This window comes from Hyperolius riggenbachi, chromosome 1 (assembly GCF_040937935.1).
Source record: "Hyperolius riggenbachi isolate aHypRig1 chromosome 1, aHypRig1.pri, whole genome shotgun sequence".
NCBI lineage: Eukaryota > Metazoa > Chordata > Amphibia > Anura > Hyperoliidae > Hyperolius > Hyperolius riggenbachi.
In genome coordinates this window covers 589,160,100-589,176,425 of record NC_090646.1, presented here as the reverse complement: position 1 = coordinate 589,176,425, position 16,326 = coordinate 589,160,100, and the positions used below count along the sequence as shown (strand labels likewise).

At 48.6% G+C, this 16,326-nt stretch overlaps 1 protein-coding gene across 1 annotated transcript; it reads right to left on the bottom strand.

Annotated features, from left to right (window-relative positions):
- Positions 1–9,945: 9,945 nt before the first annotated feature.
- Positions 9,946–10,926, bottom strand: LOC137540149 (proteinase-activated receptor 1-like). The gene is given in 1 exon segment (XM_068261828.1): positions 9,946–10,926. A coding segment is annotated over 1 exon segment (879 nt). The 5' UTR covers positions 10,825–10,926.
- Positions 10,927–16,326: the final 5,400 nt, after the last annotated feature.

Sequence of the window (16,326 nt, the reverse complement as noted above, 5' to 3'; positions counted from 1 at the left end):
TGCAGGAAGCAATGAGACATGCATGCGCAGACCGATGGGAATCCCAGTGATGTACTTCCTGCCCAGCAGGGAGTACATCACTTGCCAGGTGGGTGCTATCAATATGACCCTGTAGCACAGTGGCACAGGGTCATATTAAGCCTAATTTCTAGTGTTGGGTGAACACCTGGATGTTCGGGTTCGCGAACGTTCGCCGAACATGGCCGCGATGTTCGGGTGTTCGCGCCGAACTCCGAACATAATGGAAGTCAATGGGGACCCGAACTTTCGTGCTTTGTAAAGCTTCCTTACATGCTACATACCCCAAATTTGCAGGGTATGTGCACCTTGTGAGTGGGTACAAGAGGAAAAAAAATATTTGAAAAAGAGCTTATAGTTTTTGAGAAAATTGATTGTAAAGTTTCAAAGGAAAAAATGTCTTTTAAATGCGGAAAATGTCATTTTTCTTTGCACAGGTAACATGCTTTTTGTCGCCATGCAGTCATAAATGTAATACAGATAAGAGATTCCAGGAAAAGGGACCGGTAACGCTAACCCAGCAGCAGCACACGTGATGGAAGAGGAGGAGGGCGGCGCAGGAGGAGAAGGCCACGCTTTGAGACACAAAAACCCAGGCCTTGCATGAGGACAAGAAGCGTGCGGATAGCAATGCATTTTGTCGCCATGCAGTCATAAATGTAATACAGATAAGAGGTTCCGTAAAAAGGGACCGGCAACGCTAACCCAGCAGCAGCACACGTGATGGAACAGGAGGAGGCGCAGGAGGAGAAGACCACGCTTTCAGGCGCAACCCAGGCCTTGCATGAGGACAAGAAGCGTGCGGATAGCAATGCATTTTGTCGCCATGCAGTCATAAATGTAATACAGATGAGAGGTTCAATAAACAGGGACCGGAAACGCTAACCCATCACAGATGTTCATTGTTAATGTTACTTGGTTGGGGTCCGGGAGTGTTGCGTAGTCGTTTCCAATCCAGGATTGATTCATTTTCATTTGAGTCAGACGGTCTGCATTTTCTGTGGAGAGGCGGATACGCCGATCTGTGACGATGCCTCCGGCAGCACTGAAACAGCGTTCCGACATAACGCTGGCTGCCGGGCAAGCCAGCACCTCTATTGCATACATTGCCAGTTCGTGCCAGGTGTCTAGCTTCGATACCCAATAGTTGAAGGGTGCAGATGGATTGTTCAACACAGCTACGCCATCTGACATGTAGTCCTTGACCATCTTCTCCAGGCGATCGGTGTTGGAGGTGGATCTGCACGCTTGCTGTTCTGTGGGCTGCTGCATAGGTGTCAGAAAATTTTCCCACTCCAAGGACACTGCCGATACCATTCCCTTTTGGGCACTAGCTGCGGCTTGTGTTGTTTGCTGCCCTCCTGGTCATCCTGGGTTTGCGGAAGTCAGTCTGTTGGCGTACAACTGGCTAGAGGAGGGGGAGGATGTCAATCTCCTCTCTAAAGTCTCCACAAGGGCCTGCTGGTATTCTTACATTTTGACCTGTCTGACTCTTTCTTCAAGCAGTTTTGGAACATTGTGTTTGTACCGTGGATCCAGAAGGGTATAAACCCAGTAATTGGTGTTGTCCAGAATGCGCACAATGCGTGGGTCGCAATCAATGCAGTCTAGCATGAATTGAGCCATGTGTGCCAGAGTCCTGCCAGAATCCTCATCATCCTCTTGTGAGCGTTGTGATAGTTGTGATGCATATAGTCGTCACCTTCTTCCTGGTCTGCTTCTGCTGACCATTCGCGCTGAATTGTGGAAGTCCAACGTGCACCGCTCTGGCCCTCGTCAGTGGTGACATGAAATTCCTGCTCCAACTCCAGCTGTTCCTCCTCTTCTTCGTCATAGCTGCTGGGGCCAGGGTTTCCTGAGGCAGATGGCCAGATGTTGGTATCATCACGCTGATCATTTTCTCCTTCAGATTCCCCCAGTTGCATCATGACTGCTGTTTCCTTGATTTTCAACATTAACTTCTTCAGTAAACACAGCAGTGGTATGGTAATGCTGACTGAAGAGTTGTCACTGCTCACAAGCAACGTGGATTGCTCAAAATTTTGGAGGACTTGGCAGAGGTCCAACATGTTGGCCCAATCGGATCCACAGAAGCTTGGCAGCTGTCCGGATGCGCCTCGGTACTGCGCCGTCATGTACTGGACCACTGCACTCTTCTGCTCGCAAAAGCGGGCTAGCATGTGCAGCGTAGAATTCCAGCGCGTAGGGACATCACACAGCAAGCGATGGTGGGGGAGATTGAAGCGCTCCTGCATCTTGGCGAGTGCCCCCGAAGCAGTACTGGAATTTCTACAATGTTTGGCCACTCGTCGCACCTTCAACAGAAGATCGGCCATGCCTGGGTATGTCCTCAGGAACCGCTGAACTACTAGGTTCATCACGTGCGCCAGGCAAGGGATGTGTGTCAGTTTAGCCAACCTTAAAGCGCGAATGAGATTACTCCCATTATCACACACAACCATGCCCGGTTTCAGGTCCAGCGGTGCCAGCCACAAATCCGTCTGTTCCTTTATTCCCCTCCAAATTTCCTCCCCTGTGTGCTGCTTATCCCCAAGGCAGATCAGCTTCAGCAATGCTTGCTGACGCATGCCAACAGCTGTGCTGCACTGCTTCCACGATCCTACTGCTGCTGGGTTAGCGTTTCCGGATGAGGTACAGCTTTGAGATGCGTTGGAGGAGAAGGAGTCAGAGAGGTAGGTGCTGCTGTTGTTATCCAGTGGGAGGGACGGCGGTGCAGCTGTTTGCGGCGTGGGCAACACCCGCGCCGTAGCAGGTGAGGAATCGCTGCCAGGCTCCACAAGGTTTACCCAGTGCGCGGTAAGGGAGATGTATCGACCCTGGCCGAACGCACTCGTCCAGGTGTCAGTGGTGAGGTGAACCTTGCAGGCAACGGCATTCTTCAAGCTTCGGGTTATTTTGCTGACCACGTGCTCATGCAACTCAGGCACTGCAGAGCGCGCAAAGTGGTAGTGGCTAGGAACCACGTCACGTGTGATGGCCACTGACATCATGCCCTTGAAGCTGTTTGTCTCCACCACTCGATATGGCAGCATTTCGCAGGCCAGAAGCTTGGCTATGCTGGCTGTTAGTGCCACGGCCCGGGGGTCATTTGCTGGCAATTTCCTCTTGCGCTCAAACATCTCCGAGACAGACAACTGAACCGTAGGGCTGCACACTGAAGGGCTGTTGGTTGTTGTGTTTGATGAAGACTGGGAGACCTCAAGAGCACTATTCCGGAAAGTGACAGTGTCAGCGTCGTCTGATGTTTGTGAATGTTGTTGTGAACCACGCAATGGCTGGGCTACTGCTGCTGCTGAGGAGGGTCTGGTGGTGAGTCTGGTGACCCCAAGGGAGGCAGTGTTGCTGGTACCCTGTCCTGCCGCGTTTGCCCACAGAGTGGGATGTTTGGATACCATGTGGCGGGTCATGCTGGTGGTGGAGAGGTTGTTAATATTTTTCACCCTGCTCAGGCGGGTCTTGCACACCTTGCAAATCACCATGGTACCATCCTCACTGCAGTCTTCAAAGAAAGGCCAGACTTTGGAGCACCTGCCTTGCTGGCGATTTCTGTTTGCGCCTCTTTTGCGTCTCACTTGAACTTCCACGCTTGTGGTGCCTGAAATTTTGCGCCGCCTACCTTGTGGCACAAGGCGAACTCGTGCAGCAGTGGGTTCTTCAACAGACTCATCTGTGCTGCTACGACGGCGATGTTCTCCTTCACATACAAAATCTGGGTCTCTGTCAACATTGTCAAAACCCTCCTCTTCCATCTCCTCAAACTCGTCATGTGTGATTGTGGGCCGCCGCCGTGGAGTAGAGCTCCCCAGAACAACTTCTGCGCAGGTCACTCCAACGTCGTCTTCCAGATCTTCTCGGCCGACCTCCTGCAATTGAAACCCCTCTTGCCCAACTTGCTCTGGGATTTGGGTTTCAAAGTCCTCGGACCCGCCTTGCATTTCAGTGCGCGGTGCATTTCCCACAGTAAATGGTTGTGAATCCGGGCACAACATTTCTGGCTGTTCCATTGACCTTTGAAAGGTGGAAGTTTGTTGGGCTGGGAATAGCTCCTGCGAATACCCCATTGTGTCCTGAGGAAACTCTTCGGACTGGTTATTTGGCAGTTGTGTGCGTGGTGTTGCTGCCGGTTGTGTCAGCTTTGTGCCCACTGGCTCCTTGTAACTGGCTGAGGACTCGGACCTCGTGCGTGATGTGCTGGGGCTGCTTAACCCACTGCTGGACGCTTGAGAGGTCATCCAATTAATTATCTGGTCCTGTTCTTTTGGATTTGTGAGGGTTGATTTCCTGGACAACATGGGCGGTATTGAGCGGGTTTTCTTCGGTGCTCCACTGTTGCCTGTACGTGAACCATCAGGGGAAACACCTCTTCCCTTGCCCCTCCCTCTTTCACAGGATTTCTTCTTCATTTCACTTATCCTTAAAGTACACGCTGACTGGCAGCAGTACAGTGGCAGTACAGAAATGCTATATAGTGGTGAGTGAGCGGTGTACTACTATTCCCAGCAGCGACACAGAGCACAATGCTATACAGTGGTGGGTGAGCGGTGTACTACTATTCCCAGCAGCGACACAGAGCACAATGCTATACAGTGGTGGGTGAGCGGTGTACTACTATTCCCAGCAGCGACACAGAGCACAATGCTATACAGTGGTGGGTGAGCTGTGTACTACTGTTCCCAGCAGAGACACAGAGCACAATGCTATACAGTGGTGGGTGAGCGGTGTACTACTATTCCCAGCAGCGACACAGAGCACAATGCTATACAGTGGTGGGTGAGCGGTGTACTACTGTTCCCAGCAGCGACACAGAGCACAATGCTATACAGTGGTGGGTGAGCGGTGTACTACTGTTCCCAGCAGCGACACAGAGCACAATGCTATACAGTGGTGGGTGAGCGGTGTACTACTGTTCCCAGCAGCGACACAGAGCACAATGCTATACAGTGGTGGGTGAGCGGTGTACTACTGTTCCCAGCAGCGACACAGAGCACAATGCTATACAGTGGTGGGTGAGCGGTGTACTACTGTTCCCAGCAGCGACACAGAGCACAATGCTATACAGTGGTGGGTGAGCGGTGTACTACTGTTCCCAGCAGCGACACAGAGCACAATGCTATACAGTGGTGGGTGAGCGGTGTACTACTATTCCCAGCAGCGACACAGAGCACAATGCTATACAGTGGTGGGTGAGCGGTGTACTACTGTTCCCAGCAGCGACACAGAGCACAATGCTATACAGTGGTGGGTGAGCGGTATACTACTATTCCCAGCAGCGACACAGAGCACAATGCTATACAGTGGTGGGTGAGCGGTGTACTACTGTACCCAGCAGCGACACAGAGCACAATGCTATACAGTGGTGGGTGAGCGGTGTACTACTATTCCCAGCAGCGACACAGAGCACAATGCTGTACAGTGGTGGGTGAGCGGTGTACTACTATTCCCAGCAGCGACACAGAGCACAATGCTATACAGTGGTGGGTGAGCGGTGTACTACTATTCCCAGCAGCGACACAGAGCACAATGCTATACAGTGGTGGGTGAGCGGTGTACTACTGTTCCCAGCAGCGACATAGAGCACAATGCTATACAGTGGTGGGTGAGCGGTGTACTACTATTTCCAGCAGCAACACAGAGCACAATGCTATACAGTGGTGGGTGAGCGGTGTACTACTATTTCCAGCAGCGACACAGAGCACAATGCTATACAGTGGTGGGTGAGTGGTGTACTACTGTTCCCAGCAGCGACACAGAGCACAATGCTATACAGTAGTGGGTGAGCGGTATACTACTATTCCCAGCAGCGACACAGAGCACAATGCTATACAGTGGTGGGTGAGCGGTGTACTACTGTTCCCAGCAACGACACAGAGCACAATGCTATACAGTGGTGGGTGAGCGGTGTACTACTATTCCCAGCAGCGACACAGAGCACAATGCTATACAGTGGTGGGTGAGCGGTGTACTACTATTCCCAGCAGCGACACAGAGCACAATGCTATACAGTGGTGGGTGAGCGGTGTACTACTATTCCCAGCAGCGACACAGAGCACAATGCTATACAGTGGTGGGTGAGCGGTGTACTACTGTTCCCAGCAGCGACATAGAGCACAATGCTATACAGTGGTGGGTGAGCGGTGTACTACTATTTCCAGCAGCAACACAGAGCACAATGCTATACAGTGGTGGGTGAGCGGTGTACTACTATTCCCAGCAGCGACACAGAGCACAATGCTATACAGTGGTGGGTGAGCGGTGTACTACTGTTCCCAGCAGCGACACAGAGCACAATGCTATACAGTAGTGGGTGAGCGGTGTACTACTATTCCCAGCAGCGACACAGAGCACAATGCTATACAGTGGTGGGTGAGCGGTGTACTACTGTTCCCAGCAGCGACACAGAGCACAATGCTATACAGTAGTGGGTGAGCGGTGTCCTACTATTCCCAGCAGCGACACAGAGCACAATGCTATACAGTGGTGGGTGAGCGGTGTACTACTATTCCCAGCAGCAACACAGAGCACAATGCTATACAGTGGCGGGTGAGCGGTGTACTACTGTTCCCAGCAGAGACACAGAGTGGCAGTAAACACAATGCTATACAGTGGTGGGTGAGCGGTGTACACAGAGTGGCAGTAAACACAATGCTATATAGTGTGGGTGAGCGGTGTACTACTGTTCCCAGCAGCGACACAGAGCACAATGCTATACAGTAGTGGGTGAGCGGTGTACTACTATTCCCAGCAGCGACACAGAGCACAATGCTATACAGTGGTGGGTGAGCGGTGTACTACTGTTCCCAGCAGCGACACAGAGCACAATGCTATACAGTAGTGGGTGAGCGGTGTACTACTATTCCCAGCAGCGACACAGAGCACAATGCTATACAGTGGTGGGTGAGCGGTGTACTACTATTCCCAGCAGCAACACAGAGCACAATGCTATACAGTGGCGGGTGAGCGGTGTACTACTGTTCCCAGCAGAGACACAGAGTGGCAGTAAACACAATGCTATACAGTGGTGGGTGAGCGGTGTACACAGAGTGGCAGTAAACACAATGCTATATAGTGTGGGTGAGCGGTGTACTACTGTTCCCAGCAGCGACACAATGACTGGGGGGACCCTGGCTAGCCTGGCTGGAGAGAGAACTACCCTGCCTGCCTACCCAAAGCTAAACCCACAGACAAATGGCGGAGAAATGACGTGGATCGGGTATTTATTTACCCGAACCACGTGACCCGTTCGGCCAATCAGAGCGCGTTCGGGTCCGAACCACGTGACCTGTTTGGCCAATCAAAGCGCTAGCCGAACGTTCGGGGAACGTTCGGCCATGCGCTCTTAGTTCGGCCATATGGCCGAACGGTTTGGCCAAACACCATCAGGTGTTCGGTCGAACTCGAACATCACCCGAACAGGGTGATGTTCTGCAGAACCCGAACAGTGGCGAACACTGTTCGCCCAACACTACTAATTTCTGTGGTGCTCGCACCTTTCACACTAGGACCTTTTCATTGCGTTGTGTTACCCTTTTTTACAGCAGGGTAACGCTAATGCAATGAAAGTCTATGGGACATTTCATACCTGCCGTGGTGGGATGCCCTGGAAGCATCTGTTCTGACACAAAAGCATCTGCGCATTACCAATCAACATCAGCGGCGACTTGCGTTGACCGGATGTCATGTAAGTCAATGGCGACACAGATATTTTAAAATGTTTCGCATGCGAGGAAGCGTAGTTTTTCTTCCGTGCAATTCATATTTGGCTTGCTGCCAGAAGTGAGATGACAGTGCATTTCCGCGGCAATCTCCAAAACCTATTTTAAGTGTTGGAGTGCGATGCAATCATCCGATCGCACCACAACCAAAGCGCAGGTTGCTGGTGTGAAACGGCCTCAGGTGTGCAATTGGCTTTAAAGGATTCATGCACTATTAAGCTGTATTTAAAGCTCATCATATTAACATATTTGGTAACAGGGGTGAGCCTGGGGTGCCTGGCACCTGGGTGCAAGATTTTCTCTGGCGCCTATGGGAGTGGTTAAATTAACCGCGCCCAACCACATAACCACACCCATGTCCTGCCTAATCACACCCACACCTTCCACCTCTTTACGCATGCATGTGATACCCCATTCTTACCCCTCTTCCATGGGCTTGCTCCTGGCTGGCTTTGGCTTCCTGCGAGTCTGCTAGTCTCTGGACTGACTCAGGCTGAGAGGCTCTGCGAGTGCGACACAGTCACACACTGCGTATTTATGGCTGCCTGCGGCCACCCTACTCTCGCTCACTGATGTCGGCTCCTTCTACCTGCCAAGCCCAAGGTGGGCTGCCTGTATCTTTCCCGTTGCGCCACACAGCCTGCCATTGTTGCCAACCTTTCACGTTATTTTTTACTAACAAATACCTAAAAATTTACTGACAAAAGATTATTTTTACTGACAAAATTTCCCCACTAAATGCACATAAGAGACAGCTTTTCCCCATGTAAATGCACATAACAAGAGACCGCTTTTCACCAGCAAATGCACATAACAAGAGACTGCTTTTCACCAGTAAATGCACATAACAAGATACAGCTTTTCACCAGTAAATGCACATAACAAGAGACGGCTTTTCACCAGTAAATGCACATAACAAGAGACTGCTTTTCACCAGCAAATGCACATAATAAGACAGCTTTTCACCAGCAAATGCACATAATAAGACAGCTTTTCACCAGCAAATGCACATAATAAGACAGCTTTTCACCAGCAAATGCACATAATAAGACAGATTTTCACCAGCAAATGCACATAATAAGACAGACTTTCACCAGCAAATGCACATAATAAGACAGCTTTTCCCCAGTAAATGCACATAATGGCAAACAGCCAGTGTCCCCATAATATATAGCCAGGGCTATATGTCCCCAGTATATGTAGGTAGGGGTATATGTCCCAGTATATGTAGGCAGGGGGTATATGTGCCCAGGATATGTAGCCAGGGGGTATATGTGCCCAGGATATGTAGCCAGGGGGTATATGTGCCCAGGATATGTAGCCAGGGGGTATATGTGCCCAGGATATGTAGCCAGGGGGTATATGTGCCCAGGATATGTAGCCAGGGGGTATATGTGCCCAGGATATGTAGCCAGGGGGTATATGTGCCCAGGATATGTAGCCAGGGGGTATATGTGCCCAGGATATGTAGCCAGGGGGTATATGTGCCCAGGATATGTAGCCAGGGGGTATTATGTGCCCATGATATGTAGCCAGGGGGTAATATGTGCCCAGGATATGTAGCCAGGGGGTAATATGTGCCCAGTATATATAGCCAGGGGGTAATATGTGCCCAGTATATATAGCCAGGGGGTAATATGTGCCCAGTATATATAGCCAGGGGGTATATGTGATCAGTATATGTAGCCAGGGGGTATATGTGACCAGTATATGTAGCCAGGGGGTATAGGGTCCCCGTTTAGGTAGTGAGTGACAGGAGCGCACCCAACCCTCTCCTCCCGCCGCCACCGCCGCTCCCCCCTCACCTTACAGCAGCTTCAGACCTCAATCAGCGGGCGACCCGACCAGTAAGAAGAAGGCGCCGGACGCACCCGCTCTTAATGCGGAAGTGATGACACTTCCGCATATCAGTGCGGCGTGCTAGGTCCTAGCGCCCGCCCGCCTGATCGAGGTCTGACGCGGCGGCGCCGGCGGCTAGAGGAAGGGAGGGAGCGGTGGGCACAGGGGGAGAGCGGCGGCCGGGCGGCGCCTCTCATAGGCAGGCGCTTGGGTGCCTTGCACCCGCAGCTCCTGCCCAGGCTCGGCCCTGTTTGGTAAAACTATTTTAAAATGGCCAGATAAGTTCTTAAAGTTATCCAGTGGGAGATGGTGGAATGCCTAACAACTTTTTCCATCCAGGCGTATTAGACTTGTTTCATGCAGTGGATGTGTTTTCTGTTGTAGGTTTCTTGCTTCCAGTGTGTGTTGTTGTTGTTTCCTGTGTATCCACTTTCCTGCAGCACAGCAAACTATAGATATACTTCTGGCACCTCGAAGAAGCAAAATAATAGATAAGGGGATCCAGGCAGCAGCTGATGCTGCTGATGCACACACACAACATATAGGCAATGTACAACGACTCATCAGATCCATTAATAAAGTGCAAATAATGAATAACAAGGATGATGTTGGTTGGAGCAAAGCAGACCAGGTATGTTGTAAGCACTACAATGGACAGGAGCACTGCTCTGGACTTCTTACAAGAATTCTCAATATTTTTGGTGCTTAGTCTTCGTATAATACCGATGTAACAAGTGGTGGTAATAACCAATGGCAAGAAGAACAAGACTGCTGAAAAGGTGGTAAAATAATACAGATAGAAGTTCTGGAGATGTTTCAGGTCCAGAACATCATGGCACGTTGTCATATCCAGTTCAGGTATGTATTAAGTTTGCTGTTTTAGAAGAAGAGGTAGAGTGCTGGCTATTGATATGGCCCACATAAAGAAGCAAACCAGCCAGGCTCTTTTCTTTGTGCGCCAGGAAAGAGAAGGCAGAGGATACACCACAGCCAGGAACCTGTCCACACTGATGCTGGTCATGAGGAGGATGGAGCAATACATGTTGCAGTAAAATGCTGCAGTGACAAAGCGACACATTCCATCTCCAAGGCGCCAGCTGTTCCCAGAGAAGCGGTAAGCAATGTTGAGAGGCAGCACAGTAACGAAGAGGACATCGGCAACCGCCAGGTTCAGCATATACACCACTGCCGGGCTGCTGATTTTTGTTATAAATACAAACATGATCATCGCCATGACGTTTGTTGGTAAAGACACAGCAAATACCAAAGTGTACACCGATGGAACAAATCTAGTCAGCCAATTACTAGAGAGGTGAGACTTGACGTTCTCTGTAATGTTTTTATTGTAAGGAAAGGAGCCTGGAATCTCTGGAGACAAAAGAAACAAAATTCAGTAAATTGAATACATTTTTGAAGTTACAGCAGCCACGGTTGACCCCAGTATTGGACAAGAGGACCCAGAAAAGGCGAGAAAAGCAACAATCGCAAAAACTCGGCAGGAGATGGACAAGAGGAAAGAGTACAGAAACAGCAGCACCGGAAATAGCGCAAGTTCCAGCAAGAGCACAGAATGCAGCAGAAGACGCAGTAGAGGAATGTGCCAGTTGAGTATAATACCCAACTGCCTGATGCTCAGAGTCCCTGAAGCAGAATACCAGCAGATGCCATCCTAGCTGGATAAACTCCCTGTTAGTAAGACCTCAGCACACATTAAAAAAATAGCGCAGTTTAATTATGGTGCAGGGTAAAGCTGTTAATTACATCTTGTTACCAATGTTATTTGACGTTTTAATACATTTTTTAATGTTTTAGGACATTTCTAAAATGTTAAATAATGTTAGTAATGAGGTGTCATTACTGTCATCTAGCATTATTATACATTGCGTGTTCCCGGCGATCATGTCTCCTCCACTTCCTGGTTAGTTTGCAAGTGTCCTGCAGTCAGCCAATCACCTTGCAGGGACTGAAGTCTTAGCTGACCATGCAGGAACTGAAACCAGGCGACGGTATAGCAGTAATGCTATAGTGCGCGGGGTGCAAAAGGATAGTTCGGGGTTATGGCAATCGCCATGACATCTCCCTCTGAGCTGCGATGACTCAGAGGGGGAATGGTATTTAACACTTTGAGCGGCAGCAGGGCGAGCTAATAGCGATCATTGGCTCACCCTGCGCCCAGCTCACCGGCGGCGTACACATATGTACGTGGCTGTAAGACACCTGCAAAAACTAACCAGGAAGTGGAGGAGATGCTATCGTCTGGAGCATGCAATACCTGTATATAGAAAACTCCCTGCTTACTCAATTTACCATAGAATTATCCACTTAAACTATATGATTCACTATTACACAAGTGCAGTGCGATCATTACTGTAAATAGCAGCTGTTCTGTGCTGAATGGGATGAGCAGCGAAAAAAAACAAAACTGGGAATTAGCAGTGGAAAAATAGTGTTAGTGCTGAGTTGTCAGAATCAGAATCAGATTTATTTCGCCAAGTGCAGCAGTTGACACACTCGGAATTGTTTGTGGTACACATCGGCATAAAGCATATGCATATAGAGAAAAGCAGGGATGATCGGTACTGAGTGGCCGGTTGAGGGCACCGGCAATGAGCGGAGGATAAATAGCGCTAGTGCTGAGTAAGGGAAAGGAAAGCAAGGACAATTGGTGCAGCTGGATAACAAAACCGGGGATAAGCGGGGCTTAGAAAGTGGCAGAACACAGGCATGGTTCCCAGAAACGGAATGTCACCAATGCTGGAGGAAAGTGTGGTTTAAATAGCAGCATGAAAACGGGGAATGTTGGCAATGCTGGGGAAGCGGGTTTACACAGTGGACGCTTTAATCTATGAAACAGGCATTAAACAATAAAATATTGGTGGTATGGCAGTGCGCCATAATTTAATTTTCAAACTGTACAATTCGGCTGTGCGCCAAAATCTAAGACTTTAAATGGACTTCGGATGTTAAAATAAAAATCTTTGTTTTACTCACTTGGGGCTTCTTCCAGCCCCGAGCAGCCATCTCAGTCCCTCACCGCAGCCCCAATCCTCTTCTGTGTCCCCGCTGGCCACCTGTAATGATGGCGACCTACCGACGGGTCTGATCTTCTGCGCGTGTCCATGTCATCTGGCGCGTACTGTGCCTGTGCAGTAGTTGTGCGGAGGTGTAGTATGTGCCAGATGAAGTGTACACCATGCAGTCATAGAAGAGCTGATCCCTGCAACCGGGTTGCCATCATTGTGGGCGGCCAGTGGAGACACGGAGGAGGACCGGGGCTGAGGCGAGGGCGAGCATCTTCTCACAAAAGCTCATCTTTACTTGTGATTATTTGGTCAGTTTCATAAAAAAATTGTCTTTGAGGCCCCTTTTACGTGATGCAATTTGCTGCAATCCGTGCACACAGCCTGCAGGCAGCGCATTCTGCAAGCACCACGCTTAACACAGGGTGCTTGGGGTAATGAAAGTCTATGGGCGACGCAGTAAGTGTAAATGACATAAGCGCAGTGCGACGCAGCATTGATGCGTAGACCAACGGGAATCCCACTGATGTACTTGCTGCCCAGTATGGGGGCTGCTTTATGTATATGACCATGACGCCGCAAGGTGATGCAGGGTAAAACGAAGGCTGGTTTTGCAATGCAAGCACAGCATCGCACCGCTAAACTGGGCAGGCCTACATACCAACATACAATATATTGTCTATAATATATAGAGTGTCTTTTTACAGATTTCATGCAATTGGTATAATAAAGATTGTGCTATTTTTCCATTAGAAATGCTGCAGTGTTTTTCAGTGTCTTTTCTGTGTCAATATTATTTTTGTTGCTGAGATGCACTTGTCATTATTACCCTCCATTAAATGCTTCTTTCTTATATGGGTTTTTACTCAGACTAAGCAGATAATCTTGGTTTTAATAAGCTTATATTAAAGTTGTTCTAATGCAGGACCACATGGTTTGGAACTCAGACACATTTAGCACCATTTCAGCACTGGACAGCGGAACAGTGTGAGTTTCATTTAGCTCTGATAATTCCTGATTCTAAGCTGGAAGGAGGAAGTATCAGAACTAAATGGAACACAACCTGTCCAGTGCTGAAATGGTGTTGAATGTGGCTGTGTGGGTCCTGCATTAAAACACTACTTAAAGTGGACCCAAATTAAAAATACAATTAAAAATACAAGATTTCAGAAATGACTTCTAACTTATAATAATAAATAGCAGCCTTTTTTCAGCTGCATGATGACAAATATAAAATATTTTACATTTATTGGAGGAACCTCTCCCTTCCTTTCATATTGCCGGTACAGAATCTGGCAGACTGGTGGAGGAGATAAAAAACAAAAACAAAACACGGGCTGCTACTGATGATGTCACAGGGGAGGTGATCTCAGCTTGTGTGAGATTTCACAAAGACAACGCCCCTGTGAGGGAGGGTAGCTGATGACAAACACACCCATGATCTAAAACCTCTCACTAAGCTCAGAAGTAATGGCAGCCCCCAGTATAACCCTAGTTATGCAAAGAGAAGGGTGAAAAGCATGCACTGAAATGCTCATAGGCTTGAAGGAGTGTTTATTTTTCTTTGTATGTGTCAGAGTGGTGCAACTAAATATTTTGAATTAAAAAAATGTTTGGTTTGTGTCCGCTTTAATATTGATCAGATTTCAGTGTTACTGAAGGTGGCAGGTTGTCCTGGTTTCATGTGTGTTTGTGTTGTCCACTATGACCGCTGTTGTTTCCCTCTCGATGTTCTTAGGTGGGTGCTTATGGGGTCTTTCTACTTCATCTTCAGCAGGAGTTTTCCAGGCTTCTTCCCACTAACAGGCTTCTTGTGTCTGTCTATCGGGTAGTAGCATCTTGTGCTAATTGTGCACACAGCAAATGCAGCAATACCGAAACACAACAGGAGAGAGGACCCTGTCTTTATGAGTCTGTAGTCTAAAGGTGCCCATTAACGGTACAATCGACCATACAATTGTTTGGACTGGATGTTGTTAATGGTGCTGATTGACGATCGTTCTATTGATCATTCCTTCCCTCGATCTGAATTTTGGAGCAGTTCTTTCAGTCCGATTGGATTGCTTGGTGTTTTATCTTCCGTCAGTGGGCCTGTAGGATCATTTCCAATTGATCTGATTGAATGGTCAATTGTTTGGGAAATTGGATTGTTAATAGGCACCTTAAGGGATCTATCTTTTTGCCAATATCATCTACATTTGTACCAGTCAGTGATGGCCCAAACTGGTCACAGATGGCGGTGAACAGACCCCCCCCCCCCCATACAAATGCATGGAGCAAAAAATGTACCCCTCACCCCAAAGTCAGCAGACACATGGCATCCAATCAGCAAACCTTCCCTCCAGGGCCATCCCCCCCATAAAAATGTGAGCACAGCAGCCATTTTACATTCTGCATTTGGTGCTGTGCTAGTGGGCAGAGTAGGGAGAGCTGTGCTGTGCTGAGTGAGGGATGGCGCAGTTAGCTGCTGTCCTTTGTCTCCAGTGCACTTTATTTACTTCTCCAGTACTAGTTCACGGACTAGATAACTTAATTGCCAATGTAAGGGCTGTGTGATGTGTGTTTTTTTTCTTGTTAGTGTAGATTTTTTGTTCTGTGTATCCACTGTCCAGTGCACTTTAGCTGTTGGAGAAAGTTGTTGCACATAGCATAGACCTATCTGTTACCTCAGTGAAGTGACATTCAGATCCTCACTGGCAGGGCCTTTATTTTTACTATATTAATATTGCTTAATAAAAGAAATGACAGGCAGAGGCAGGCCACACTACAGGGGTCCTAGGGGTCACCAGTGAACAGATGGTGAGTTTTACAAGGCACCCCCTACATATGCATGGAGCCAAAAATGACCCCTCACCCCAAAGTCAGCAGACACATGGCAGCCAATCAGCTTTCCCTCCCACCTGGAACTCCCCCCCACCCATAAAAATGCGAGCACAGCAGCCATTTTACATTCTGCATTTGGCGCTGTGCTGTGCTGAGTGAGGGATAGCGTATTTAGCTGCTGTTCTGTGTCTCCAGTGCACTTTATTTGCTGCTCCAGTACTAGTTCACGGACTAGATAACTTAATAGCCCTTGTAACGGCTGTGTGGCTATTTTCTTGTTAGTGTAAATTGTTGTTCTGTGTATCCACTGCCCAGTGCGCTTTAGCTGTTGGAGAAAGTTGTGCAGTGCTGCTAAAGTAGTTCACCGGCTAGATAATCCAATAGCCCTTATAAGGGCTGTTTTTTTCTTGTTATTGTTATATTGCTGTTCTGTGTGTCCAGTGCATACCCGTTAGCTGTTGGAGACAGGTGTGCTGCTATAGTAGTTCACCAAGTAGACTTAGTGTAGATTGCTGTTTTGTGTAGCCACTGTCCAGTGCACTTTAGCTGTTGGAGACAGTTGTGCAATGCTGCTACAGTAGTTCACTGACTATATAATCCAATAGTCCTTGTAAGGGCTGATTTTTTTTTCTTGCTATTGTTATATTGCTGTTTTGTGTGTACAGTGCACACTTTAGCTGTTGGAGACAGGTGTATGGGTTCTTGTAGTTCACCAACTAGCTAACCCAGGCATGGGCAAACCTGACCCTCCAGCTGTTTAGGAACTACAAGTCCCACAATGCATTGCAGGAGTCTGACAGCCAAAGTCATGACTCATAAAGGCAAATGCATAGTGGGATTTGTAGTTCATTAACAGCTGGAGGGCCAAGTTTGCCCATGCCTGAGCTAACACA